The 26,171-nt window shown below is 49.4% G+C and overlaps 12 protein-coding genes across 12 annotated transcripts; 5 read left to right on the forward strand and 7 right to left on the reverse strand.

Moving 5' to 3' along the window:
- Positions 1–734: 734 nt before the first annotated feature.
- On the reverse strand, positions 735–4,834 carry N7455_004937 (uncharacterized protein; the record flags this gene model as incomplete). Its single annotated transcript, XM_040961380.2, has 2 exons — positions 735–1,689; positions 1,911–4,834. 2 exons carry the CDS (start codon positions 4,832–4,834, stop codon positions 735–737), a joined length of 3,879 nt encoding a protein of 1,292 aa, XP_040808178.2.
- Positions 4,835–5,983: 1,149 nt separating this feature from the next.
- On the forward strand, positions 5,984–6,962 carry N7455_004938 (putative NADH-ubiquinone oxidoreductase 178 kDa subunit). Its single transcript, XM_040961385.2, has 3 exons — positions 5,984–6,237; positions 6,351–6,595; positions 6,671–6,962. The coding sequence occupies exons 1-3, from the start codon at positions 6,133–6,135 to the stop codon at positions 6,822–6,824; spliced, it is 504 nt and encodes a 167-aa protein (XP_040808189.2). The 5' UTR covers positions 5,984–6,132; the 3' UTR covers positions 6,825–6,962.
- Positions 6,963–7,018: 56 nt separating this feature from the next.
- N7455_004939 (protein-histidine N-methyltransferase) lies at positions 7,019–8,443 on the reverse strand (the record flags this gene model as incomplete). Its single annotated transcript, XM_040961358.2, has 3 exons — positions 8,244–8,443; positions 7,736–8,029; positions 7,019–7,663 (listed from the first exon to the last, which is right to left on the reverse strand). Exons 1-3 carry the CDS (start codon positions 8,391–8,393, stop codon positions 7,019–7,021), a joined length of 1,089 nt encoding a protein of 362 aa, XP_040808169.1. The 5' UTR covers positions 8,394–8,443.
- Positions 8,444–8,887: 444 nt separating this feature from the next.
- On the reverse strand, positions 8,888–10,264 carry N7455_004940 (cystathionine gamma-lyase CYS3; the record flags this gene model as incomplete). The annotated part of the gene is made up of 4 exons (XM_040961377.2): positions 8,888–9,451; positions 9,507–9,951; positions 10,014–10,099; positions 10,163–10,264. 4 exons carry the CDS (start codon positions 10,262–10,264, stop codon positions 8,888–8,890), a joined length of 1,197 nt encoding a protein of 398 aa, XP_040808180.1.
- Positions 10,265–11,015: 751 nt separating this feature from the next.
- On the reverse strand, positions 11,016–11,910 carry N7455_004941 (DNA-directed RNA polymerase III subunit RPC25; the record flags this gene model as incomplete). Its single annotated transcript, XM_040961375.2, has 7 exons — positions 11,016–11,060; positions 11,110–11,287; positions 11,340–11,403; positions 11,458–11,544; positions 11,596–11,692; positions 11,748–11,846; positions 11,899–11,910. The coding sequence occupies 7 exons, from the start codon at positions 11,908–11,910 to the stop codon at positions 11,016–11,018; spliced, it is 582 nt and encodes a 193-aa protein (XP_040808164.2).
- Positions 11,911–12,180: 270 nt separating this feature from the next.
- N7455_004942 (CCCH zinc finger protein) lies at positions 12,181–14,278 on the forward strand (the record flags this gene model as incomplete). The annotated part of the gene is made up of 2 exons (XM_040961354.2): positions 12,181–14,133; positions 14,195–14,278. 2 exons carry the CDS (start codon positions 12,181–12,183, stop codon positions 14,276–14,278), a joined length of 2,037 nt encoding a protein of 678 aa, XP_040808171.2.
- Positions 14,279–14,915: 637 nt separating this feature from the next.
- N7455_004943 (GPI anchored serine-threonine rich family protein) lies at positions 14,916–16,211 on the forward strand. The gene is made up of 2 exons (XM_040961369.2): positions 14,916–15,338; positions 15,396–16,211. The coding sequence occupies exons 1-2, from the start codon at positions 15,125–15,127 to the stop codon at positions 15,914–15,916; spliced, it is 735 nt and encodes a 244-aa protein (XP_040808195.2). The 5' UTR covers positions 14,916–15,124; the 3' UTR covers positions 15,917–16,211.
- A 1,719-nt stretch (positions 16,212–17,930) lies between these two features.
- N7455_004944 (uncharacterized protein) lies at positions 17,931–19,121 on the forward strand (the record flags this gene model as incomplete). The annotated part of the gene is made up of 3 exons (XM_040961395.2): positions 17,931–18,182; positions 18,269–18,576; positions 18,641–19,121. The coding sequence occupies 3 exons, from the start codon at positions 17,931–17,933 to the stop codon at positions 19,119–19,121; spliced, it is 1,041 nt and encodes a 346-aa protein (XP_040808194.2).
- A 677-nt stretch (positions 19,122–19,798) lies between these two features.
- N7455_004945 (uncharacterized protein) lies at positions 19,799–21,106 on the reverse strand (the record flags this gene model as incomplete). Its single annotated transcript, XM_040961372.2, has 3 exons — positions 19,799–20,581; positions 20,650–20,887; positions 20,949–21,106. 3 exons carry the CDS (start codon positions 21,104–21,106, stop codon positions 19,799–19,801), a joined length of 1,179 nt encoding a protein of 392 aa, XP_040808170.2.
- Positions 21,107–22,078: 972 nt separating this feature from the next.
- N7455_004946 (uncharacterized protein) lies at positions 22,079–23,069 on the reverse strand (the record flags this gene model as incomplete). Its single annotated transcript, XM_040961394.2, has 2 exons — positions 22,079–22,621; positions 22,683–23,069. Coding segments are annotated over 2 exons (930 nt in total), but the record flags the coding sequence as incomplete, so codon positions are not given.
- Positions 23,070–23,634: 565 nt separating this feature from the next.
- Positions 23,635–25,268, reverse strand: nop12 (rRNA-processing protein NOP12; the record flags this gene model as incomplete). The annotated part of the gene is made up of 2 exons (XM_040961367.2): positions 23,635–25,098; positions 25,149–25,268. The coding sequence occupies 2 exons, from the start codon at positions 25,266–25,268 to the stop codon at positions 23,635–23,637; spliced, it is 1,584 nt and encodes a 527-aa protein (XP_040808184.2).
- A 458-nt stretch (positions 25,269–25,726) lies between these two features.
- N7455_004948 (uncharacterized protein) lies at positions 25,727–26,017 on the forward strand (the record flags this gene model as incomplete). The annotated part of the gene is made up of 1 exon (XM_065604920.1): positions 25,727–26,017. The coding sequence occupies one exon, from the start codon at positions 25,727–25,729 to the stop codon at positions 26,015–26,017; it is 291 nt and encodes a 96-aa protein (XP_065461820.1).
- Between the last annotated feature and the right edge of the window lie 154 nt (positions 26,018–26,171).

Genomic DNA, 26,171 nt, shown 5'->3' on the forward strand with positions numbered 1-26,171 from the left:
ATAGCTTACCAGAATTGAATGCATAAAATGTGTCGAAAACCGGTGAAAAGTAAATTATGATAGGGTTACAGATAGATATAAGGCTGGTGTTACCCTCTACTTGGTTTATAGTAAGCCCTATATAGAAGACCAGAGGTTTCAATCCCTTAAATGAAATTCTAGAAGAAGTCGTCTAGAATATATAAGTATATATATATAGGAGATATAACTAGTCCTATAGGGAATCATTAGGATGCTTCTGTTCCCCTACAAAGTTGCGTGAGAGTATGGTTGCTACGAAGGCGAAAGGATCACAAGGACTGAGATGGAAATGTTGTTATCGTAATAGCATCGTCCTGATTCTAGCCCTATAGACTAACAGATGCTAAATTTACCTGATTTCCTTTGTAACTCATGATGTATTTGAAGCTATTTGGTTCATGGTTTAAATATGATGCATGATGTGCGATATATATATTGGAGTGATGCAGGTACAAAGTGGTCTTATTCTCTCTCTAACTCACTAACATTGTTGCTGTTTACATACAATCTTCAAACAAAGCTATAAATACTCAAATATAAAGACAACATAAGAATAATCAAATCGAAATCCGCTGAAACGTTCCCAATAAAATCTCACAACAGATGGGCGGTAAAACAAATGATGAAAGTACAAAGGAACAACATAAGAAAAAACAAATGAAAAATGGCTCAGGCGCTATAGAAACAACACATCGAAGTCACCAAAACCAAAATCACATCCTCATAAACTGACCCTTCGTACCTGGACTCGTAGGAGCCGACCGAACAGTCATAACCTTCGGAGAGGAAACATCAATCGGTGCCAACTTCTCGATACCCCTAGTGCCCAAGGGCGTCTTAGGAGGCGAATCAGTGACCAGCGAATCATTAGACTTCTTAGCAAACTCCTGAAGCCGACCCATAATGACCGGTGAATCGGAGTACAGCACAACACCCTGCGAGTAAACACACGGAGAAGCTTTCTCTTCATCGCTAGCAAAGTCCTCGTGAGCAGCCTCGCGCGTAATACGCGGGAAGGTGCGCAGCACGACATGGCGAGTAGGCTCGTTTGATGGAGTGTGTTTCTGATCCTTGTTGGCGGCATACTCCAGCCAGCCCTCATTCGAGACGCTCTCTGCATCCGGGGCGGGGAAATTGGCGAGGACGAGCTCGCGTTCAACGCGTGCGTGTCTCCATGTCTCAGCAGCGAGCTTGACGATCTTTCGGACGCCGATTAGGAGGGAGTCGAGGTGCTTGGGATCGGCGAAGTGCTTGATGTGGTCGATGATTTCGTCGACGATGACTGCTGCGGCTACGTTGATTGATTGCTTTGCGTCTGAGGTCGTGTAGGCTGCTTTCAGCGTCTGCTGGCGCCAGAATGCCTCGCGCCGGACGGACTTGCGTCGGATATCCATGGATAGCATCTGGAAGAAGGTGTCGGCTTTGTCGTATCGTCGGCCCAGGGTGAAGAGGAAGGGTTGGAAGACTCGGAAGGTTAGGGTTTTTGAGATGATGTGTTGGATATAGGCACATCGGAGTTCGCGTGAGGCTGGGGTATTGTCAAGGAAAGGTGGAAGTTCGGATGGAATCTTGGAAAGAATGTCTTTGGGGGGATCGATGGGGAGATATCCGAAATGCTCTTTGGATAGATTGTGGATGAGCTGTGAGAGCTCTGTGAAGCAGTCCAAGCTAAAGATGAAAGTGTTTATTAGATCGTGTCCATTTATCGTTATCAACATGAGTCTATAAGAGAATGTATGTCCGCTGTACGCTGATGCAGTTCAAACAAAGGAAATATCGAGAATGAATGACTTGTCTTTAGGAGAAAGACGAAAACCAAAAGAAGAAGAAGAAGAAGAAGAAGAAAAAGACAAAATAGCAAATCCATAGGGCATCAAAGGCTCACTTACAAGAATTGATCGCCCTTGGTGTTTCTGAGGTCTGTGGCCTCTCCCAGGCTGGACAGTGTCTTTTTCAGCCTGTCGCAATCCGAGCCCAGGTTATCGATAGTCATTCGCATGCCCTCCACCGCACGCTGAAGATGCTGCTCCTTGACAATATTGTCTCCTTCCAGCCTCTCCTTCTCTCGCTCAGCACTGGAAAGTTCGCTATTTTTCTCGGAGAGTTGGTGCTCCAAGGCAGCGCGCTCCGCGGTCCAAAGCTGCTCTTTCTCATTGAAATGAGCTTCCAGGGCTGAGATCTTCTCGTCCAATTCTTTGGCAGCAGCAGCGAGTTGTTCGTCGTGAGATTGTCGTAAGGAGTCCAATTCACCAGCATGGCCTTGTCGAAGTTCTTCCGACTCTTGGGCGTTCTTCTGGTGGGTTTCTTCCAGCTCTGTCAGCTTGGCTGCCAATTCCTCACGTGTCGATGTGAGTTCGGTGAGTCGGGCTTGCAACTCGGTCTCCTTGGATTCCAAAGCAGCGATCTGGGATGTCACTTCTGTCTTGGTGGCCTCCAGCTCGGTGCGCTGGGTTTCGAAGGATTCCTGCAATTGGGTCTTCTCCTTCTCCCATTCGCCTTGGCTGGCTTCGTGTGCACTGCGGAGTTCGCGCTCACGAGTCTCCAGATTCTCGGCTGCCGATTTCTCATCCTCGGCCTTGATCTCCTCAAACAATTCAGTGAGCTCCTCCTTCTGTGCCACAAGAGCCTTTTCCTGTTCCTCCTTCTGAGCCTCTAACTCTTTCTCGTGGGCTTCCTTTGACTCCTTGATGCTCTCGTTGAGCTGGTTGATTTGTGCCTCGAGTTCGACCTTTGTTTCAGAAAGCTCCTCGTTGGACTTCTGGTGGACAGCTAGGCCATCTTCAAGGTCCTTCTGCTTCTCTTGCAGATCTCCGAGTTCGAGACGCAGTTCACTGATGGTATGCTTCAACTTGGCGTCTTCTTCAGCGCTTTCATTGGCGGTCTTCTTCATTTGAGCTTGCAGAGCTTCAATGTAGTAGTCCTTGTGCATCAGAGCTTGGTCGTGCTGGCTTCCAATGTGCTTCATCTCAGCCTCCCGGTTTGAGAGCTTGCTGTGGGTGTTGCGGAACCCATGAAGAAGACGGTTGATGTCTGGAATGGCTGACTGGATGCGCTGAAGAAGCTCAATGTGCTCACCGTCGTTTTCTGGGGGAGACCCACTCTCAGGGGGATGGCCATTGCCCATGGACAGGTTTTGAAGGGCCTGGTATGATGCTGCATATGATGGATCTGGGATGCTGTAGCCCCGGTTCATATAATGGGCCTCCGATTGATGATGAGGAGAGTAATGCCCGTAAGGAGGTACCATTCCGGCAGAGCTCATGACAGGAGATTGGAGAGCATACGGTCCATGTCCATTTTGGGCCATGGAAGGCGCTTCTGAAGGAGCCATCGGTGCAGCTGGTGGATTTTGAGGTGGGGGAGTTGCAGTTGGTGATATAGTTGGAGACATTTGAGGGTAGTGGGAACGTGCAAGAGGGCTGCTGACTTTGGGTACCGGTGACGCAGTGTGAGCTACTGGTGATGCGTAAGGCACCGGTGAGGCGTAAGGTACCGGAGAGCCAGCGTAAGGTGTAGATGAAGTGTAAGGCACCTGGGAACTAGCGTACGGCACCGGGGCGTGGAGCGCAGGTGATGCGTAGGGTACCGGAGAGGAGTAGGCGTTTGGTGAAGCGTAAGGCACCGGGGAGGCAGCGTACGGCACTGGCGAGGCGTATGGGTTTGGTGAAGCGTATGGGTTTGGCGAAGCGTAGGCGCTTGGCGACGCGTAAGGTGCTGGTACCGAGTAGGGGACGGGTGAGGCGTAAGGTGAATACGCTGATTGTCCAGCGTAATAAAGTTGGTTGTCCTGGGAAGGACTTGACATGTACCGTGCTTCAGTCAAGGATGGTGAAGGCAAGGGCACACAAGCAGCCACAGGGGAGAATGGATCAGCCGGTGGTGATGAGACTACAGTCTTCTCTTCAGAGGGTTCGACTTGATTGGGTTGATCTTGCTTGTTATGGTCATCCAATGGTTCCTTTGCTTCAGAGTCCTCGATGGGAGGCTGAACCAAACTTGCTTCTTCCACGGGCGGCTCTTTAATCTCAGTGTCCTCGATGGGAGACTGAACCAAACTTGCTTCTTCCACGGGCGGCTCTTTAATCTCAGTGTCCTCGATGGGAGGCTGAGTCGAGCTTGCTTCTTCCACGGGCGGCCCTTTGACTTCAGGGTCCTCGGTTGGAGGCTGAGTCGAGCTTGGCTCGTCCAAGGGTAGTGCGTCCAAGGGCAGTGCTTCGTCAACAGGCTTGTCAACTACAGGTGATGATTGATCCACGACAGGGTCGGGGATGTCTTGGGGTGTAGTGTTGTCGCCAAAAACCTCGTATGATGATACGGGGGCGTCGAGTACAGGTGATTTTGGATCCGCGACAGGGTCGGGGACGGCTTGGGGTGTAGTGTTGTCGTCAGGTAGCTCGGATGCCGATACAGGATTGTCGAGTACAGGTGTTTCTTGTTCTGTGACAGGGTTGGAGCTGTCTTGAGGTGTAGCCTCGTCGTCAAATACCTCGTATGCTGATACGGGGTTGTCAAGTACAGGTGGTTCTTGTTCTGCGACAGGGTTGGAACTGTCTTGAGGTGTAGCGTCGTCGTCGAATACCTCGTACGCTGATACAGGAAGTGGTGTCTTTACTTCGACATCTGTATTGTCAACAGCAGGTTGGTCTTTTACTTGCTCTGGTTCCTGCGCCGTGAGTTCAGGGCTGCCAGGAGCAGGAGTTGTCGTAGTTGTCTGAGTCTCTGTGACCTCTGGGCTCTTCCCCTTCTTAACCTTCTTGGTGGATGCCTTGCCATTCTTGTCTTTGGCCTTAGTCTTCTTGCTGCCCGCGGCCATTGCGGTAGAGTGATGCGTGCCCAAGACTTCTTGCCTCTGAGAGACGTGTTACCAATAGGATCAATGTACTAAATGGAGCATGAGTGATAGTTCCGATCATATGGGGATGACTGCACTGTACATTTGCAACCAGCCCTGTGGCGATACCTCAAGATATAGCCCAAAAGTTGACTATAGTTGACAAGTATTAAGACTTTGAAATAGTTAGGAAGCGTAAGCCGAAGTGACTTTGATCGGGCAGAGACCTGAAACCTCTCTCTTTGACTGGGAGAGTGGGCACGAATGAAGATCCACGAAAACAATGTAGATATTTTTGGGATAAGACCAAATGACTTAGGAAATTAAAAAAGGAAAGAAAAAGCTGAACCCGAAAGAATTTCAAAAAATATCTCTCAAAAATTAGTATCCCAACGTTGTCTGGGCACAATAGCGGACCGACCCTTAGCGTGTTGATACCCATCCACACCCCCCAATGTGCGAGAGGGCCATCAATTAGACGCGAGAACCAGAAATTATCGAATGATTGAGGGCACAAAGAAGATCCGAATCCACCCATATTCCATTCTGAACCGAAGCGAGACCAGTTGGGAGACGCCATGACATTGGGCATCAAACTGTGGGTTCGGGCGATTCAAGGCATTAGTGGGGAAACTTGACTGACATGTTCAATTGAGAACCAGGCACTAATATGTGGGAATTAAAACGAGGCGATATATCAAAAGGACGTATCTCACCCAATTAGGGTCGTTAGCCTTGACAAATAGTGAGGCTGGTATCGGACAACACATATATTACTAGATGAGGTTTCTAACATGTCAGTATATTGGACATAATATGATTGTCTACTGTGTATGCCAAGTAGATCGGGCTGCACTTTAATTTTGGAATTTTATTTTTATCTGTACATTGTACATTGTACATTGTGCAGGGTAGTACGGAATACTACAGTCGCTATCAATTAGGAGTCTTGCAGTGTGATACTAAATATTTGCGTGGGTTAACCCTACACTTGACCCTCGAATCTCCAAAAGATATATGAGAACGAAAATATCGCGTCTATTCTAGTTCCAAGAAAAAAAACAATTCTATCCAACTATCATTCTATATAATATATAATAATAGATTACATGTAGTAACTAACTAATAGCTCGAGATGTTGTCTAACGCGCTCTACCAGAATAGAAGATTACCCTAAACCCAATACGGACATCACGTGTCATCGACTTTCGCTTTCCATCTCGCCCTATCATCGCTCCCCAAAGGGTCATCGATCATCACCAATTGCTTCCCTCCACACAATGTTCGCTGCCAGACGATCTGCTCTTTCGACGCGGCAACTGCTGCGCACCCAGCGCCGCTGGGGCTCTCACGCCGCCCACGAGCCCGTGAACGAAAGCTTCGGCGTAAGCTCCTCTTCCCCCGCCGACCGCGACCAGACCCGAGTCTGGAAGCAGGGCAAGAAATGTCTCAATGGCCCACGAACCACCTGGCTAACCATTTCATGTCCACTTAACAGCGCAGCTTCTACGTCACCTGTGGCTCCGCCGCCTCCGCCTTCATCCTCTACCACGTTAGCAAGTCAAACGAGGAATCCGGCTCGCCCTCTTGGATCTCCAGCCTCATCGAGAAGTGGACTCCTTCCCAGGAGGTCTTCGAGCAACGCAACGCTATCCACACCGCTATCATGGAGAAGGTTGCTTCTGACCGCCACTTGCTCGGCAGTCAGGGCCCAGCCGAGGGTTTTAGCCTCAGACAGCCCGAGTATGTCATCTGGTTGCTCCGGAAATGCTTTTCTTTCTTGTTATGCTAATTGTAATTTTTTTTCCTTTTGTCTAGTATGATGAACTCCGGCTCCCCATACAACGTTTCGCCCGGTTCGCAGGCCGACCTGAGCCATGTCGTGGCTCACTACCAGCGCAAGAACCAGGAGGCTGAGGCGGATCGGGTTGCGCGGATGAAGGACGGTAAGGTTGTGTCGCTCTACGAGTAAATGGGGTTATCGTTTTTTCTTTGGTCGACTAGACATGTGTGGAGGAAAAATCATGTACATATACGTTGGGACTTGACGTTCAATCCAGCACCTGATAATTGGGTTTTCTTTTGTTTTTGAACCTAACTCCTAGATCCTCGCTGAATACTCGTTGAATGTTGAGATTGGATATTCATTTTATTATCGAATTCACTCTAGGGCCCACTTGACGGCACAACCTCCAAAACTACTCTGCCCACACCCTCAGATTGAACGTTCAGTTTCTGCTGCACGTCCAGCTCATTGGCACAGACATTGCCCAGCACAGCAAGGAATTCATCAACACCACCACCAACTCCGAAATAAACCTTCTTCGCCGCGACGAGAGCCCGACTTTTCGCCGACACGGTGTTCGACCGGCGCAGTAACGCCAGAAGTGTCTCGGAAAACGCCGCCAGCGATGCGGGCGAGTAAATGGTCTCACTAGCAAGAACCAGAGTCTTGCGAGCGCTATCTCCGGACGAAAAGACCAGATCCACAAACTCGGGCGACCAAGCGCCTGAAACGAAATCAACCGAGATCCCACGCTGAGCAAGATCATCTTTGAATTCTTGAACCAGCTCAGGCGTGATATCCAACTCCTCGTCCTGGTCTGGCGCAGTTGAGGAGGCTGAGACAGCCGTTTGGGAGCGGCTATTGTGCCATGTCAGAAGGAGATTCGGGAGCGTGACAAGACGGAGCACGTCCGAGTTGTAGTCTGCAAAAGTGAAGAGTGTCTTTCTTTGGCTCTGGCCGGGCTCGGCTTGGCTGAGAAGACGGGCGAATAGCGTCAATGATGGGACTGCTGTGCCTGCGCCAAGCTATTCATTCATATTAGCACTCGCTCCAGTTAGATGTTGGGAAAATCTCCCACAAGACGGATGATTACGAACCTCAATTATATGAATGTCCGCCGGGCTATCGGAGGATTCATTAAGAACGTCCTCGTTGAGGGAGAGTTTGGCTAGATCCAAGGCACATTCCCAGGTTTTGAAGCCGCCTTCATAGAAATTGGGCGTGATGTCGCCCTTTTCAATGCCGGCAATAAGTTCTTCATTATCGTGACCTGCGCTATCTTCAGCCATGAGCTGGGTGCGAATGTCAAAGATCTCTCGACGAGCGACGGCCAAAGGCGTATCGCTGATTGCGAGCTTATTGTAGAAGATTTGAGAGGGAAGATTTGAGAGCTGTCATGTTGGTTAGTTTGGGGCTCTCTTGAACAAGTATCATGCATTCCAAAGTAATGAATTCATGCTTCCATGCTCTTGTCGATGATAGAGGGCAGTATCTCGTATGCCCGAATTGGGATTTAGAATATACTTGCCAGCTCCAAACATTCATAACAGAAGCAATAGCGTAATACGCATAATTGAAAATGAATTATCTTGCTTGATCACTTACCCATTCATTCATATCATGTTTAACCGCTTTCACAAGCTCAGGAAGAGAATTGCCCACGACTTGCTGGGAGGGCGCATCGGAGAAATCATTATTGATCTCCGAGTCATCAATGTCGATATCATCCCCCGAGAATCCGAAGCTGAAGGCCATTTTCAATTGGATAAGATGACTGTCTCCTCTTCCAAGACACCTAATACTGTGTAGGTGGGTTGCCTGAAGTGGCCCCGATGTTGTAGATGATGAGAATTTCTGGGACTCGCAGGTTGCTGACAATTTGTGCTAGTCTGACAAAAACAGTATATTCAAATGCAAGGGCCAGCTGATTAAACAGTAATTCGGTTCCAAGGCTTTGTCTTCAGAGACGCTGTGATCTGATCTCCATACAAAAAATTGCAGTGGGTAGAGTAATGACTAAGCGGGTATATGCCTCAGGCAGAACAGGCAGAATATAACTATACAACTTCGGAGATGATTAATTGAAGCACTATTTTGAAAGTCTTAGGGTCGGGCAGTAATAATGGTAAATATATGATTTGGTGATTCTATAGTTCGTAATGTCATATCCAAGTGATTAGAAACTAACGCTGTCTATTTTAATATTTAAATGCAAACAGAAGACATGAGCTCTAAAGAAGGAGCTGTGTTTAAGCCTTCTGGGCCACAGCAGCCAGGCTGAGAGCCTGCATCACATCAGCGTGGAGGTCCACGGAGTCCTCAATGCCACAGCTCATGCGCACAAGGTCATCGAAGACACCGGCGGCCTCGCGCTGTTCCTTGGGGATGCCAGCGTGGGTCATGCTGGAGGGCACCTCGCACAGACTCTCAACACCTCCGAGACTCTCAGCGAGGGTAAAAACCTTAGTAAACTTGCAGAAATCGTGTGCAGCCTGCTGGCCACCCTTAATGCGGAAGCTGAGCATACCACCGCCCATACCATCACGGTGCTGCTTGAGGGCAATAGCACGGTGGGGGTGGGAGTCAATGCCGGGGTAGTTGACGGAAATGACGTGAGGAGAGGACTCAAGGGCCTTAGCGATGACAGTGGCGTTCTTGGAGGCCTCGCGCGCGCGCAGGTGCAGGGTCTTCAGACCGCGGTGAGCGAGCCAGCAGTCGAATGCAGAGGGGACGGCACCGATGGCGTTCTGGAGGAAGCCAAGGCGCTCCTTGAGGGCCTCGGAGCTGAAAGCAGCCACGCCCATCAGGACATCCTAAGTTAGAGTTAGCTAAATGCTGCTGAAATGTAGATTGAAAGTAAGAACTCACGGAGTGGCCATTAATGTACTTGGTCACGGAGTGAACAACAATATCAGCACCGTGGTCCAATGGGTTCTGGACGTAGGGGCTCATGAAAGTGTTATCAACAACGACCTGGATACCGTGCTGGTGGGCAATGTTGGCAACAGCCCGGATATCCACCAAGCCAAGAGTCGGGTTGGAGGGGGTCTCAATCCAAATGAGCTTAGTCTCGGGGCGGATCAATTGCTCCACATCCACCTCAATAGAGGGGGTGAAGGTGACCTGGACACCGTGCGCCGAAGCAACCTTGGTGAAGTATCGGTGGGTACCACCGTAAACATCGGAAACTGAAACGACGTGCGAGCCAGCAGCAAGGGATTGGAGGATATTGGCAGTAGCAGCGGAGCCGGAAGAGAAAGCAAGAGCGTACTTGGCGTGCTCGAGAGCGGCAACGGCTTGCTCGAAGTTATCACTGCGGGGGGGTTTGTTAGTCCACCTGATCAACATGTCCAACTTCTGGACTAATAAACTAACCGGTTGGGGTTGGAGCTCCGTGTGTACTCGTACAGACCAACGGGGTTTCCGACGCTGGTCTGGGCATATGTGGTCGACAGAGAGATCTAGTTAAAGCATTGTTAGTACCGTCTTCCGTCTTTGAATTATCCCTAGATTGATAAGCTTACCGGAGCAATAACAGCGCCGGTCACCGGGTCATGGGGCGAGCCAGCGTGGACAGCCAGTGTCCCAAAGCCGCGGTCAGTGTGTCCGTTTTCCGTGGAGCCCATTGTGAATAGAGAGAAGATGATTTTGGGGCAATTGAGAGAGGCGAGGGGTAAGTTATATGTTTATCGATAAGATGAGATCACCGCTTCTTTGTATGACTTGATTGTCTGAAACCGGAATGAGACTCGGATTGCGAATCTGATTGATAATCAAGGGAGATGGCGAAAAACAGTTTCAATGTCTGCTTTTGGATGTTTTCGTGCTGAAAAAATTCAACCGAAAAAGAAAAATTCGTCAAGAGAATCTTTTACATACTACCAACCTCTGGGGCGCAGATGACGGTGGATCGCGCGATTGCGACTGGACGAGAGACCGACGGAACTCCACCGGCAGCCGGCAATTCTGCTCGGAGAATCATTGGGACACTCCGATGACTCGGAGTGTCGGAGTGTTCGGAACTTGCCGCATTGCAGATCTCCTAAATTGGTGATACTATATAGTTATACACTTCGCTTTAGACCTCGTATCTTATGTCCGTTATCTTTTGAGGAAAAGGGTATATGCGGGGGCTTATTTACATTAAATTTAGATTAGTTTGTTGCTTATGTGTGTCTTCTATTGAGCAGTTTTACACTGTTAGTTGGCGCTCATTACAACATGGTCACTCAATTATCTCTATATTCATTGGCATTGATTCGTATGGGTATCTGGTCTGACTCTAAAAGAAATTGTATCGGCGCTGAGAACGGGCCACGATAGGCCAACAAGAAGACAGTCTAATGTGACATCAAATGGTAGTATGTCCGTAGCAGCCTACCACCAAGTGACGGGTCCAGTTCCACCCATTTGCATCGAGCCCTAGAAAATGGTCAGTGAGAGCTAACAAGATCGATATAAAGAGACCAACAAGAATAGAATACGGAGGGCGTCTCTCCTGTGGAGTTTCATCCACAACATCTGGTGCATTGGGGATTTGGTCGTGCCACTCTTCTGATTCGACTCGGAACCGTACAACTTCTCCTACATCGAAGAAGAATTCTGTTCCTCCTTCACTCTCCCAGATCCATACCTGCTCAGCGTAGTCACTGCAAGACAAATTAGCATTTCGGATTTGACATGAGGCGAGGACCAGCTCACAATCGGGACTTTTCCATCAGCATTTGGGGAGGGATCAGAATGTCATTGAAGAATTCAAGGCCAACTGGAATTTGTTAGCTTTTGACAAACACACAGAGTTTTCGTATGGGGAACGCACTCTTAATTCCGTGTTCTGTGCCACTAGCAATCTTCCCCAGCATGATCTCCCCTTTGAAGGGTCGGAAGACAATCATGCGGAATTTTACTGTGTAATGGTCAATAAAGATCTCAGACTCAAAGGGCTGGGATCATCTACCGTTGACATTAACCAAGCCAGTTCCGTGGCCAATCAGGCCATCAGAAGATTCAAGTAGGTCATAGAAGCTGATGCAAAGGCCGATTTTTTGAATGACCTGAAGGGCAGAATGAGCATTAAGAACCCGAAAGAAAGAAGTTTGAATAGCGCACTTTATTGGCATATTTTGCATTGATGTTGTCTTCAAGTGCAACTGCACTGAACTTGGAGAAATCCTCGGGCGAGATCTGAATCAAGTCCGATATGGTGGTCTGGTAACGTTAGAAAAGGTTTTTTTTATATATATGGCTGTTTTAAACTTACAAGGATAAACATGGCGGCGGTAGGGAAGGTGCAACCAGGAGTGTGGCGTGATTAGGAAGTGACCAAGTGAATAGGTGCAAATATCTTTTCCTGTTTTACCATTGCCAATGAAGCAATCAAAAACCCTTCTTGAGATTCTTCGTGCTCCGCCTAGAATCCCGCTTTCACGTGACTCCGGAACGGAAGCTTTCAATCTCAACCTTGACTCCGCTAATACGCTAAGCTTACGAGATTATTCTTGTGTTTGTGCTGGAGTCTCCAGCAAAGCCAAAGGCTCTCGTCATGAGCTCGCAGGGATTTTCTTTCCCCCCTCCCCCGCCCCCGCCGCCGGCAACTAACCAGGCGCCGGCTCACCCGACTCAACATGGACAAAACTGGGGTGGACGCGGTGGACATGGCGGAGGCCAGAGGGGACGTGGAAGAGGACAGGGCAACCGAGGGCGAGGAGGAAATCATGCAGAAAGTGGACGCGCGCCATCATATCTTCCCCCTACAGGTTTCAACTACGCGCAACCAATGTATGGCGGATACCCTCAACCTCTTCCCACTGCACCTTATATGCCTCCCCAACCCTACCATCATGGACAAACACCGGCATTTCAGAATCCTCAAAATCCAACCCCATTCCCACCTCAACAATATTCCCAATCGGTAGCTCCGGGTAACTATCAACACTACAATACGCCCAACCTTTCCACACCCTACCCTCCCGCAACTCCGACGTACATGCAAGGTTTACCAGCACCTCCCCATGGCCATCAACCAAACAATCAAGCAATGATGCCCCCCATGCAATGGCGCAATGAGATGCAAGGTGCGGCGCCATACATGGGGACTCAACCGGGGCAAGCACGAGGGCCACGACCTCATCCGCATGGCAATCAGGGTCCGAAACCCAAGCATAATCAGAAGCGGGACCACTCATCCGCATTCAACAAACCTCTATCAACTGCTCCTCGAACTCCCGCGGCGCCTGCCGTCCCAAGCTTCGGCAACCCTCTACCCTCGAAGCCACCCCCCCCCGCAGACTCCACATCCAACAGAAAGGCAAAGAAAAAAAAGAGGAAGCACAACCAACTTGGACTGACCCCTAATACCGAGGATCACGAGTCAAGCGAAGAAGAGGCTGATGAAGACGAAGAATCGAAGCTGGCGCAAGGCGGATCAGGCGCAACACCACTTCAGGTCTCATACAAAGGAAAAACGTCTACGTTGCAAACACCGTCCGATATCGCCGCTTGGATTGCAGAGCGAAGGAAGAAGTTCCCTACTCAAGCTCGGGTTGAAGAAAAGAAGAAGTCGATGGAGGAGGCAAAGGCAGCTCGCGAGGCAACCCGTCAACAAAAGCAAAAAGAGCAGCAAGAAAAGCGCAAAGAGCATATCCAAAAGCAAAACGAACACAAGACAGATCCCGCTGCAGACGCAACGACAAATGCACAGCGCAGGGAGAAGATTCGGCGCAACCTTGAACGAGAGGAGAAACGAATCCAAAAAGCTATGGCCGAGACCGAGGCTGCTCGTCTCCGAATGGAAGCTCTACAGAAGGAGGCCTTGAGTCTAAATGCGGACCCTCAAGACGAAGATACGGGTATCACACCCAGGCATCAAGACCTTGCCCCGGCCCCAGTTATCAAAACTGAACCTGCAAACGAAGTGCCAGACTCAGAGCCAGCCCTCAAAACCGAACCCGAAAATGTGGTACCGGAGCCAACCATTAGGACTGAACCCGAAACCACGGTGCCAGAGGCAACAGTAAAAGTCGAGCGTCATGACCCAGTTCCAGAGCCGGCGCAATCAGCCGTCCCCGCTGCCCACGCGACAGAGGCGCAGGGAGAGCCTGATGTCTTGCCCGAGTCCTCCAATCCCGAGCACACAATCAAGACTGAGCACCCCACCGACTATGGCTTAGATGGCATGGGGCTCGCATCTGATCACGGGGCCAGTGATTGGACCTCCTCAAGTGCTTCTGGCTCAGATTCCGACTCCGACTCTGGCAGTGACGACTCTGCGCCAGAGCAAGTCACTTCACGTCGCACGGGACCAGAGCGAGTGCCGCCCCCACCCCGCGAAGGCAAAAAGACTGTTTGCCGTTATTTTGCACGTAATGGGCACTGTAACCGTGGCGACCAGTGTAAATTCCTTCATGAAAAGGACACTGAACGAACCTCAAAGGCAAAGGCAAAGCCTATTGAAAAGAAGGAGAAGGAGACGAAACGCAAGGGACTTTATCAAGCTGTGAGTGCCCCATTTTTATTGATTTTGCGGCTCCTATTGAAATTGTACTGACATGGATTAGTTGCTGGACCAACAGAGGCAAGACGATGACCGCCGGGCAATGGAAGTGATCGCCTTTCTAGGTCAGAACAATATGTTGGATTGAGGAAGACTTCCAAGGTTGCCCCACATGATACCCCAATGAATTAGCGTCAGAACTGGACGAACTACGAAACATTCGTGCGCAAGGAAGTGAAAGGAAAAAAAAAAGGGTCATAGCTCGGAGGCGTAGGGGGGCTCTGGCCTGATTTCTAACTTGTACGAATAACCGAACCTCAAATCGCGTGGCTCCGATAGTACGCGACAAAGAGAAAAAAAAATCATATGTACAAAGTAATTCGAATTATTTCAATCCTTGATCCTTACTTTCTAGCCAAATAATCCTTTCGGGCAATAATAACATCTAAAATTATCTTCCCAAACGGTAAAATCTCGGATTATCTAAAATAGCAAGTTATCTCCGGAAGTCGAAGTGACTATAGCCGACCGAAGTGGATATCGTCATTTAAGGTCACATCCAATTCAAACCAGTCAAAGAAGGCTATTCCCTGCCAAGCGAGACAACGATGCCCGTTAGTGGTCCAAAGAACTCGTGGATCACCGCCACGCTTTCGAGATTTCCTTTTTCCCTCTTTCGGACCCTCGCGGGCCCTCTCCGGGATGTACAATGGCCAATCACTCGCCTTGCTTCCTTTGTATTTGTTTTTCCTCGTCCCTTTGACTCTGCCGGGCTGTGCCTAGCTCCTTATCCATGGGGCACATGCCCTCTTAGTTATAAAGCGAACACTAAAGAGATCCCGAATGTCCGGCCTTTTCTTCCAGTTTTACCTCTTGACACGCCTTCCACTCCTTTTGAGGCTTTTGTGATTTCACTCTTTTAATCTAAATCTCTCACTTGGACATTCTATCGTTATTCCCAACCGTTTATATATATATTTATATACTAGCCATAATGCGCTTCTTTACCTCCCTCGCTATCGCCGCCTTGGCCGCCGTCGTCTCGGCGAACAGCAAGGCTAACCCCTTTAGCATTCCCACCGATGGCTACACCTTCACGACTGGCGAGTCTACCGCCCTGAAATGGGAGCCTACCACCACCGGCACTGTTAGCTTGATCCTGCAGTGGGGAGCCGTACTCAACGGTAACACCGGCACTGTCATTGCCTGTAAGCGATACGTCCGAATGACTCAATATTCCCCCGATAAGATACTAACAGTCCCAGCCAACCTCGCCAACGACGGCAGCTACACATGGAATGTGCCTTCCAAGCTTGCCGCCGAGCCCGACTACACCATTAGAATCGTCTCGGACGATGATAGCAACGACTACAACTACATCGGTCGTTTCACCGTCGAAGGCGCCACCGTTTCTGTCTCTTCTTCCAGTGCCAGCTCTACCGCCACCTCCACTTCTACTGAGTCCTCCTCTACCGAGTCATCTACTTCGGCTACTCGTACCAGCACCGGTACCAGCACCGGCACCAGCACTTCGGAGATCTCGGCCTCGAGCTCTTCGGCCATCACCACCGGCTCCACCACTCTGACCACCGTTTCCAGCACTGTCGCTAGCACCTCCGCCTCTGCTACCTCTACCTCCGAGAGCTCCAGCGCTGCCGAGTCTACCTCGACTAGCGCCAGCTCCTCGGCTGCTTCCCAGAGCGCCGTGCCCACCACCAACGCTGGTATCGCCAACCGTGTCTCCGGTGGCATGCTTGCCATCGTTGCCGGTGCTCTGATGCTGTAAATTACTGTGCATACAGATGTTGTCACCAACGAGACCTTTGAAAGTCACGTTGACATGCTTTATTGATATACATATTTTTTTCTCCTCTCTTCGCTTCTCTAATTGGCTGTATCTTGAAACAGCCAATTAATTTGTCTTATTGCGTCTGTCCCTTTTTTGGGGGGGCAGTTGTACAAAACATCCCTTTCTTTTGACTACGGTCGGGATTGTGGCTTTGTTATTATTTGATTTCTATACTATTTGTGTGGCCAGCGTTAATGACTGTATACTCCCTACAATCTAATTCCTATAATTGTGTATCCTCTGATTTCATATATTAATTCGAATTAAATCTGTCAAAATGGCCAGTGGGGGAGATAATTTATTTGGATCGTCCCGCGTCCACTTTTTTAATTGTAGTCTAATCTCCCTAAATAATTGCTCTCAAAGAGTCCTTAAATACAAAATCTCTTACATTAAGTGACTAGGATGGGACTATTGCACTTTACAGAGATTGAATGTTAGTTATTCTGACTAAATGCCAGGGTATCATCTCAGTAAGGGGCCCCTCTCTTACTAAAGACTTCTCCATACGAAGTACATAAATAATGATCGACCGGTGGAGAAGGCCTTAAGTCTTGGAAACACCAAGCAAATTTCCCTGTCTAGTAAGGATTTTCTCTTCTCCACAGCATTGGAGGGATGAGGGGATTTGACGTCTGATAAGTACAATTTTGAGAGGTTCCATTCATTCTGCTTCTTATTTTTGTTTTTTTGACTAGTTTGGGCTAGTAACAACTTTGATTTTGGAATGGAATTATATTGTATTTTACCCCCCTAATTTTGCGATTCTTACCCAAATTCAAGTCCCGGATCGATCTCCGCGTGTACCTCGATTATGGGAATGCGAGCTCGTATACGGAGTACTTGCAAGGTTCACTACATGACATGAACGCCATATGCATGTATCTCCATTGCTACATAGAACTCCATACTTAGACATGGCCATTATGATACAAAATCATCTTGACCAAGTCTTGGCTTGTCCGACTTGGCCCTGTGCCTGACTCGTGACCACACACATGCACCAGGTGCCAGGTCCCCTTTACGATGAAATCCCAATCTGTTGAACGACTTGACGTTTCAGGTCTCCGTGGACGGTGTCATTGCTATCTGGACTACCATATCATGTGTTTCCACGATTTAGAGGGTCTGCCCCGTACTTTTTTACTTTCTAGGGTTCAGGCTATGTATGCTAGGCCCCCGCGCTATGAAAACCCAACCCTGGCATAAAAAGAACATCAAAATGCATGTCTCTTGACTTGACACACCGCATGAACAACATGGGAGCCCCCAAAGCAAAATAACTACAGCCCTCAGGTCCAGGGTTAATAATAGTACACTGATATCGTCATCCAAAGCTCAATTCGAAGCAAGGGTCTTCACAAATCTATGATCGCAGGAACACTCCGCTCCACCTCGTGTCTGCAAAGGAAGCAAGGCTCCTAGCTTTAGGCAGGGCATCCCATCTGATCAATTCATAGGGCAGATTTTGGATCTGATCTCTGATCTATCAATCACTAATGCCCTTCGCCAAAGAAAATGTGATTGCCTACATGCAATAGATGCAGAAGACATGCAGAAGCTGGGGTCTTCGTCATCCACTTTCCTTTGAAATGTGAATGGCCCAGCTTACTCTTTTGTGTCACATTAGTACGCTATGCCATCCGTCATTGGTTGGTTGCTGAGAACGATGACATGACAGCTGGGTTTACAATGATTGAACCCCTAACTTGCAGCAGGGCCCATTGATGGGCCCGAGGATCCGAGATCCCATGAAGAGGTTTTGTTTTGAACGAATCTGGGCTGTGCTGCATAATTCGCTTCTTATAAAGATGCTGTTGCATCCTCCCCAGGGATTGAGGGGTTCTTGCTTGCTCAGTAGTGCCATTGAAAGCTCAAGTCAGAGCAGTGAACCATATTTCGGATATATCATTTTTTGGTCAAGTCCTATCCAACGAGAACAGGATCCACTATGTTATCCAAATTCCTTCTTGCGTCGGCTGCGACCGTCGTGGCGCTCTCTGGCCTGGCCACTGCCCAGACAAACATCACCGAGAAAGACTGCGCCTCCACATCCGAGTACTCAAAGTGCAACAGGGATGTCGCGGACAAGTGGAGCTCCTGTATCCGAGGCTGCAACGGCAATGGTAACTGTGTCGTGGACTGTGGCTGCGACTCCCACCAACAGTATATCAACTGCATGGCGGAGTCATGCTGGAACCAGGTATGATTTTTATATACCCGTTTATTCCAAGGAACATTCAATTAATGAGTATCATAAACCAATGCTAACAATCCTTTCCTCCCCAGGTCTACTCCTGCAAATACCAGCTCTTCGTGCAGCAGTACTTCGCCATCTGCCCCAGCGCCAAAGAGCCAATCCCCTTCTGGCCACCCCCAGACAACGCACCGAACCGCTGCTCCTGCGATTTAGGCAAGGTCACCCAAACAACGCTCTCATCGCGTAACCAGCAAATCAAATGTATGCGCGATGTCACCGACAAGATCACTGGAGACATCGGCAAAATCCCAGACCTGTCGAACCTAAACAATGGTCTTAACATTGCCAACCGCGCTTCGGACTGTGCCTGCTGCGGAGCCAGCGCTAGTATCTCCGCGTAAGTGAAGCACGCCAAACCACGACCTTTTTTTTTAATGCACTAACTAACGCGCAACCCACAGATCCTGGGATGTCTGCCCTCACACCGAACCCACCCTCGCCGGCGCGGACATGTGGGGAGTCTTCTTCCCCTCCGATCTACCAAATCTATACACCTCCCTGCCGAATTGGGCATGGTCGTCATGCGACTCGACGCTCAAGGATACGAAGTGCAAGGACCTGGGTTTCACAGATGCGGACAAGTTCTACAAGCCCGGCGATTTCCCCAACAACGGCACCTCGACCCTGTACGAAGTCGGCGGTACGGTTACGGCGCCTCCTAGCGGTACTGTTCTTACTTGGTCCCAGGCCTCCAGTACTTACACCGTTACTGCCACTGGGTATGACCGCAAGGCTGTTGCTAGTCAGAGTGAGTACCGTGCTACGGCTACCGGTACTGATGAAGCATTTGCGACGCAGACTGCTGATAGCGGTGCTGCGGCTGTGAGGAATGGTGGCCTTGGCGCTGTTGTCGCTGGTGTTTTTGCGGTTGTTATGTTATAACTTGGTGGCGAATAAAAGTATGCGTCGACTGTGCTGGCAGGTGGAGGGGAGGAAAAATTGATGTTTCTATGGTATTTCATGATGTGATATGACCGGGTTATGGGATTGTGCGTGGCGTTGACGACTTATATGTTGCATGTCTACTTTAGACTAACTGGAGGTAACCTTGGACTGGATAGACTACCCAGATGACGAATAATTCGATGCACAAGTTGCTTGCTTATGTCTTAGGCCTCTATGGTATGCAACGACCAAAACTCTACAAGTTGCCTCTTTTTGGCCATCTGTCCATCCGTTGTGTCAATATACTTCGGATGTTAGAAGTCTGGATAAGCGAATGCCCGATTCAAGCTTGCGCACCCCCAGTGTTGCTGATATTAATGGAAGTGCTTGGATTATGGTCTGCCGACTAGTGATGGATGACTACGACATTGCGAATGCGATCAATTTGAAGGAAAAAAGAACGATGTTCTTCTGAATTGTAGCCTGCAGAGCAGCTATAAAATTATATAAAAAGGCCCCGAAGCCGCCTAGAACAACGCCAGTTACTCCGCAAATATCGGTATCAAACGTTAGAATCATAGCCCGCTAGACAATGCACGGACACCGTGATCAGTGTCCTGTAGGACGACAAGAAAAGCATAAAATCCACAAAAGCAAAGCAAGAGACGAAACAATCATGCAACCCACGACGGGACAACCCGCTTCAGGAACTTCATGAACTTCCAGAACCCAACCGCATACTCCTCATTGCCATGCGGGTCCACGACACGCTCAGGGAACGCAATGCCAGCACCGAACAGTCCAGGGATAACAGACGAACGACCGAGCTCGTGGAAAGTGCCACTATCATGATCGAAGCTCATAAGAAGAGGCACACCATTCTTCGAGAGCTCAGGGAGCGAGGCACGGGTATACCCAACCGCCTGGACAAGATAGTCACATGCGGGCAAGTACTTATGGTACTGAGCAGACTCAATCTCCTGGCCACCGGCGCAGTCAATCTTGGTCAGCACCTGGCCAGCGCGCGAAGTAGCAAGCTTCTCATCCTCTAGCTCGGAGCGAGCAAAGTCCGCAGCCAAGCCCTTGAGACCGGTGTTATCGCGCAGTACCCAGCCGTCCTTGTACTCTGCGTAGCGGAGGGGGTGGCGGGTGAACCACCTAATGCGCAGCAGAGGGTGGGAGGTTTGGGCGAGCTTGGTGAGGTTTAGGATGGCGAGAATGGCGCTGTGGGATGCGCCGACGATGGCGATGGAGATGGGTCTGTCTGAGGGGATTGTCTTTGCTAGCTCGGTGGGCTTGAGGACTACGTCGAGGTCCAAGCGCTGGATGGCCAGTCCCGGGACGGGAATGGGGGCTGCTGTGGGGAAGGAGCCTGTGCAGAGGATCAGGCGGGTAGTCTCGACGGTCTCAAGATCTTCGCTTGAATTCTGTTTGATGCAAATGGTCCAGTTGGAGGTCTGAATTATGATATCATAATTAGTCTTCGTGTGTGATAAAGAAGTAGATGTTTAATAAAATCACTAACCGTTTCGTTTAGGTTGGCTGATTTGACAAGGCCGTGGCATGCATATACCTCCTCCATCTTCATAAGTCCATCTGTCAGGCTACGAATCATATCCGCTGCAAAACCAAGGGTGCAGGTAGATTCTTGATCAAGTTTGGCCAATTTGGTGAATGCATTTGGTGATTTTGTGTTATCGATCACTTTCTGGAAAGGTTGTGTGGCTTTTGCGAATGCTTGGAATAATGAAACCTTGGTGTTGCTGGAGGTATCTGGTTAGTATCTTGCGGCTTGTGTTTACTTGTGAGGGATGGGGTACAAACCTGGGAACTTCGCGATACTTGCTGTGGACTCTGCCGGCCTCGAAAGAAGGATCAATCCATGTGATTGCGCCCAGCTGGCGCTCCAACAAGTTTCCCATGACAGCAACTCCAGCTGGACCGGCTCCTACGACGACCGCTGCGCATTTCCGAGTCGCCATGTTGAGGGGTGTAGTGATTGGAATATGGGAGTAAGAATAGGAAAGCAACGATAGGAACGATTGAAAAATGTAGAATGAGAAAGACTTGTAAACCGGCGTTTATTTCAGTAACTAAATAAATAGAATCACAATAGATATCGCGACGGGGTTTGTGACGGGGTTTAAAAAGGGGGCCAAGACCCAAGGAACGACATCATCGGCGATGGAATGCGTACGTCGTGTTTGGATCGCGAGTACCTTCATGCAGATAACGCAACCAGCGTCCAGTCAGGATATCGCTATAGAGCGGGAACCTTCATTATTTTCCAAACAAAGGTTTCCTTCCAATATCCCATGACACATGTGTAGCTCTCGGACGAGATGGGTCGGCGTTCTATTGACATGTATCGGCCAATGGATCTTGTCCCGCATGTGGGGATCTTCAAGCTAAAATTGGCTTCACATTTTGGCGGTGGGAAGTTTTAGACGGCGACTCATTCGGTGACTCATTCGGGGACTTTCAATCGGCGACTGAGCCCCACTGTGCGCTTCCCGTCGGCACGATTCATGTTAGTATGTGAGGAGGTACTCATGGGATAAACACCATTTTCATGGCATAGGTGGAAATATTGCAAGTCCACGGTTAGGCTGCATAATGACTGGTATCAGCGAAAGAAGAAGAAAAATACCAGTAAAGCAGTTCGAGGAGGCCGTTGGCTTTATATTGTGTTGTTTTGGCGTCGATCAGGCAGTCTTGGCAGAATGGCGTGATTGATTTTGGGCTTCAAAGCCAATCAGCGCTTAGCAAGTATATACATATGTACAGAGATCGATATACAATGTACAATCGGAGTATATATCTGAAAAGATAAGATGGGGGTATAAGGTGTTCTTCTGGCAGGTCATTTAGTACTTGTATAAGTCGAAATCCCAATACCAGACAAGGTCCATATCTACAGGTCTGTAGTTGTTCTTGGTCCAACTGATGTTCCCTCATACAACCCAGTATATCCTCACACTCGCTCGATAAACGGTATTTGACCAGCCAGGAAATCTTGCTCGGGCCCAAACAGCAATCGAATCGCCAACCTCCAACTCACGCACTCCACGTCCATCAAGAGTAAGCCGCCCACGACCCAGATTCTTCTCAATCTCAAACGCCTCGGGAGAGTCTGCCTGGATATCGTCTCGATAGTCCCAAACAATTTTATTGTGCTGCATATCGCTCACGTGGGCTCCATTGACTTGCAATTTGTTGTCACGGGGCAACAGCAGCGCATCCGCCTCGGTATAGTGTTTTCGGACTTGTCCACGTTCATTGTCGAGAATCTCTTGCTCGGTTCCATTGACATACATGTTCCTTGTATGGGCGCCGTGAATAACTTCTACGTCAAACCAAGTCCATGAAAACTCATACATGTTGTCGCGGCGTCGCCCGCCGCCTTGGTCGTGAGATGAGATATTGAAGACTATCTTGCGACAAGGGTGTGCCCCGCGATGGGGTAGGGGAGTAGGACTCGGTCCTTGCCCTAAGCTCTAACAGAGACGGGATTATCAGCACGGGCTCATCAACTAACTTGAGAACGGATAGATATACATTCCGATCATAGCAGAGAGGAACTGTCTTTAGCAAAACTTGATCACAGTCCTTCTGAATGGTCCGCTGAGTTTCCATTTTTTGCTCTATCGAAGGCCAATATTCCGCAGCATCGACGATCATATCGATGAGTTCCTCGGGAAGACCGCGTGGGAGCTTCCACTGCAATAAATGCCGGACATTGAGTACGTCCACTAAGGTGGGATTGAACACTTCAGGATCTGGATCTGGAATACACTCATCCGACCCATCGGAATCTGTGCCGTTCGTATTTGCAGAGGGTCGGCCATGGGACCGGCGCAGGTTGCCCGGGCGAGCTCCGAAAGGCAACATGATGGTAGTAACGAGATTTTTTAGGTGCTGACTTGAGAAAAGGGTTGGTGACACCTGGACACGTATAGACGTCACCGTTGGACTTTGTGTTGATGATTCGGCTTAGGCAATGGCGCCACCACACATACAAATACGATCCGGACGAACTTTCTTTTTGCTCTGCACTTCCCGGCCTCGGGGGTTACTGCTTTGGCTTTTGTTCTTATCGAATCGTTCGTATACCTCACCCCCGCGTATCGTATGGACGAGGTCTGAAAGTGGTTGATTTTGGACCGTTGGAGCTATTGACTTTCCAAGGTCGTTGAAAGAATTTCAAAGTAGAGTGACATTTAAAGAGAGCAAATAATGGATGGTGGGAAGAGAACATGTACATGTGATTGATCAGTCGATCGTCTAGGTACCGTCTTACGTCGATTGTTGACAATGACGTCAATGTCTCAAGTTATACTACGTTACTGGAATACCCGGTATACGCGGTACATACATCTCCAGGGCTGGAAATTACTACGTGTAGATGCTCAAGATATGCATGTCTGGTCTCGAATTTTGTGTTCTTCATACAATATATTCAAATGCCCTTCCTAACGCCCATAAGAGATACAATATGGCTTCTTTATTTTCAGCCCCGTCTGCCACCCGCAGCTTTGTATGCGGCAGCCCGCTTGCTGCTTCTACTTTCTCGCTTGGCCTTCGAGCCACGGCTCTTTTGCTTCATCTTGATGGAGGATGATCCCTCGGTGGCGCGGTGACCCTCAAACACGAAAGAGTTGCCGGCAATGGTACTGTTGGCATCGGCCTTCACCTTAGCCGCACCTGCTCGGCCTAGGAGTCTGTTGGCACGTCCTTGCATCGTCTTCTGGGCCTCGTCGACACGAGTCTTCTTAGTCTCAGGACCAGAGGGTTCACGCTTCTTAGCGACCTTGCGGGCCCGAGTGACACGCAGCTTGCGGGGGAGCATGGGCGGGAAGTTCTTTCCATTGAGCGGAAGAGACTCCTCAACACCATTTCCGTCGTAGAACTGGACATAGGCAAATCCTTTGCCAACACGAGTGGTGCTGTCACGGATCACGCGCACGAACTCGACGTTCTTCTTGATGGCCTTCTTGTCCTTGCCTCCAGTGTGGGCGTTGAAAATCCGCCAGAGACCCTCCTCAATATCCGCAGGAGCGCGAACCTTCTTCTTCTTGCCGGTCTTCTCGTCCTCTTCGGGGGTCTCGCTATCAATGAAAGACAGGTTGCCGACAAAGACGCAGCGCTTGTGGTCAATTTCTGCCGGGTGAGCAAGGCTATCAACTCGCAAGTGACGGTCCAAAACAATGGTGCCGTTCAAGGCGGCGGGTGCCTTGCGGGCGGCAAGGAGGGTGGTGTAGACAGCGTATGCGTTGGTGCTGGGGGTGGTCTCATCGAGAATCTCGCGCTTCGCGAAGGAAGCACGCTTGGGAATACCACCACCGCTGGCGAATGCAACAGAGCGGAAACGAATCGACTCAATCTTGTGCGGGCCAGTGGATTCAGGAAGCGTCGAGCAGAAAGAGGCCAGGTGCCTGAGAAGTGTCTTCTTGGCGGTCTTAGACCTAATAGCCTCGGTAGAGACGTTGCCTAGGAAGACAGTGCGGTTGGATTTCTCAACTTCGTCGGTCTTAGCGGAGCCAGTCAAGCTCTCGTGCACAGGCGCAGGAGCGGTGTCCTCCTCATCGCTGTCTTCTGATGCCGATGCTTTATCGGAGTCCTCGCCTTCATCTTCTTCGTCATCTTCGCTACCTTCTTTTTCGGTCTGCTTTTGGCGCTTAGCTTGCTCGGACTTCCTCTTTTCCTCGTCCTTCTTCTCCTCCTTTGCAATGCGACGCATATATGTCTCCTCGACTTCCTCGCCGGCACTGCCACGCTTGCGTTTCCGGTTCTGTGTGTCGATAGGTTGTTCTTCTTCCTTTGCAGCCTCAGAATCACTTTCTTCGGCAGCGTCCTCCATTACTTCATCGCCTGATGCAGATGATTCCTCCTCTTCAGCGGCATCATCTTCGTCCTTTTTCGCCCGTTGGGTGGGCTCAGCATATTTGATCACGGGGGCTTGCACAGGACCAGCCTATAGAATGTCAGTTCAAAATTCATTAATTGCACATAAAACAAACATACACTTTGCGCAAAAAGCGAGGACAATGTCGGGTCCAGAGATGCACCACCGAAGGGAAGAGTGCCAGCGGACTTGCTGGTCTTCTCCTCCGTCTTGGACGAAGACTTTGATTTTTTGCCCATTTTGATGTGTTTGGCCTGTATTATAGTCTAAAAGTGAGTGACCAAGACTTGGCTTTGTTGCGATTGACACTTGCGCCGATGATAGCTCCGACTTTTTTTTTCTCCTCTAGTTTCTGCTTATCGGGTCTTGGCATTGAAAGCTGCTTATCACATGACTGATAGTACAATTTGAGAGTAGATGTTCCTAGTTACTATGTAAGGTACATCGCACATTGTATATAATAGATATGCATGAATATCACCTATGCAGGCTTTCTGTATTATTTACTCTTCTTGTCTATAAGTACTGCTCTATCTCTATGTATTCCAGGCTGGGAGGTTCTTGTTTAGGATTGGGTGGTGTATGATGCATTCATACAACGTCTAACATTGTGAGATCGGTGGACATGTCCTTTGTTCCGTATTCCTTTCACATTCCCTTGGCGTAAAAGTGCAATATCAACATATCCTTATACAAGATGGCCCATCTCATTCCAACTACGTCAGATACAGTCTCACGTGATTTGCTTTTTTCTTCGGGCGGTGAGACTTGCCCTCGCCGGAACGCAACGCGGCAGAATCAGCGGTCACTCGCTTCTGTTGCTGCACCCCATCAGAGCGATCTGCTGCTTTTGTCTGCTGAAACCCCCTCTTTCGGCTGTGATTTCCCATCCTTGATCTTTGGTTTGGTCTTGATTACGATCCCTGGCCACTTCTTCATGCCGTCAACCCCCCTGCGACTCGGTACCCTCGTCTTGTCCGCTTCCTAGCCATCCTCCCCTCGTCCTCCAGTGTCGGTCTGCGCAGGATTCGTCGGACCGAAAGCTTTTACGGGTTACAATAGTGGTGATACGCGTGGGCTTGAACTTGGGCCATAACTTGTGTTCCAGGAACGCGGTGGTTTTGGGAATCGTGCTCGGTCGC

This window comes from Penicillium solitum (genome assembly GCF_028829755.1).
Source record: "Penicillium solitum strain IBT 25940 chromosome Unknown utg000003l_segment0_segment0, whole genome shotgun sequence".
Classification (NCBI taxonomy): domain Eukaryota; kingdom Fungi; phylum Ascomycota; class Eurotiomycetes; order Eurotiales; family Aspergillaceae; genus Penicillium; species Penicillium solitum.

What these genes read in the sequence shown, in the direction of transcription:
- N7455_004943 (XM_040961369.2), top strand. Translation starts at nt 15,125, where the DNA reads ATGCGCTTCTTTACCTCCCTCGCTATCGCCGCCTTGGCCGCCGTCGTC. An exon ending in CACCGGCACTGTCATTGCCT is followed by an intron (nt 15,339 to 15,395) that starts GTAAGCGATACG and finishes TAACAGTCCCAG; the next exon opens with CCAACCTCGCCAACGACGGC.
- N7455_004938 (XM_040961385.2), top strand. Translation starts at nt 6,133, where the DNA reads ATGTTCGCTGCCAGACGATCTGCTCTTTCGACGCGGCAACTGCTGCGC. An exon ending in CCGTGAACGAAAGCTTCGGC is followed by an intron (nt 6,238 to 6,350) that starts GTAAGCTCCTCT and finishes TCCACTTAACAG; the next exon opens with CGCAGCTTCTACGTCACCTG. An exon ending in TTTAGCCTCAGACAGCCCGA is followed by an intron (nt 6,596 to 6,670) that starts GTATGTCATCTG and finishes CCTTTTGTCTAG; the next exon opens with TATGATGAACTCCGGCTCCC.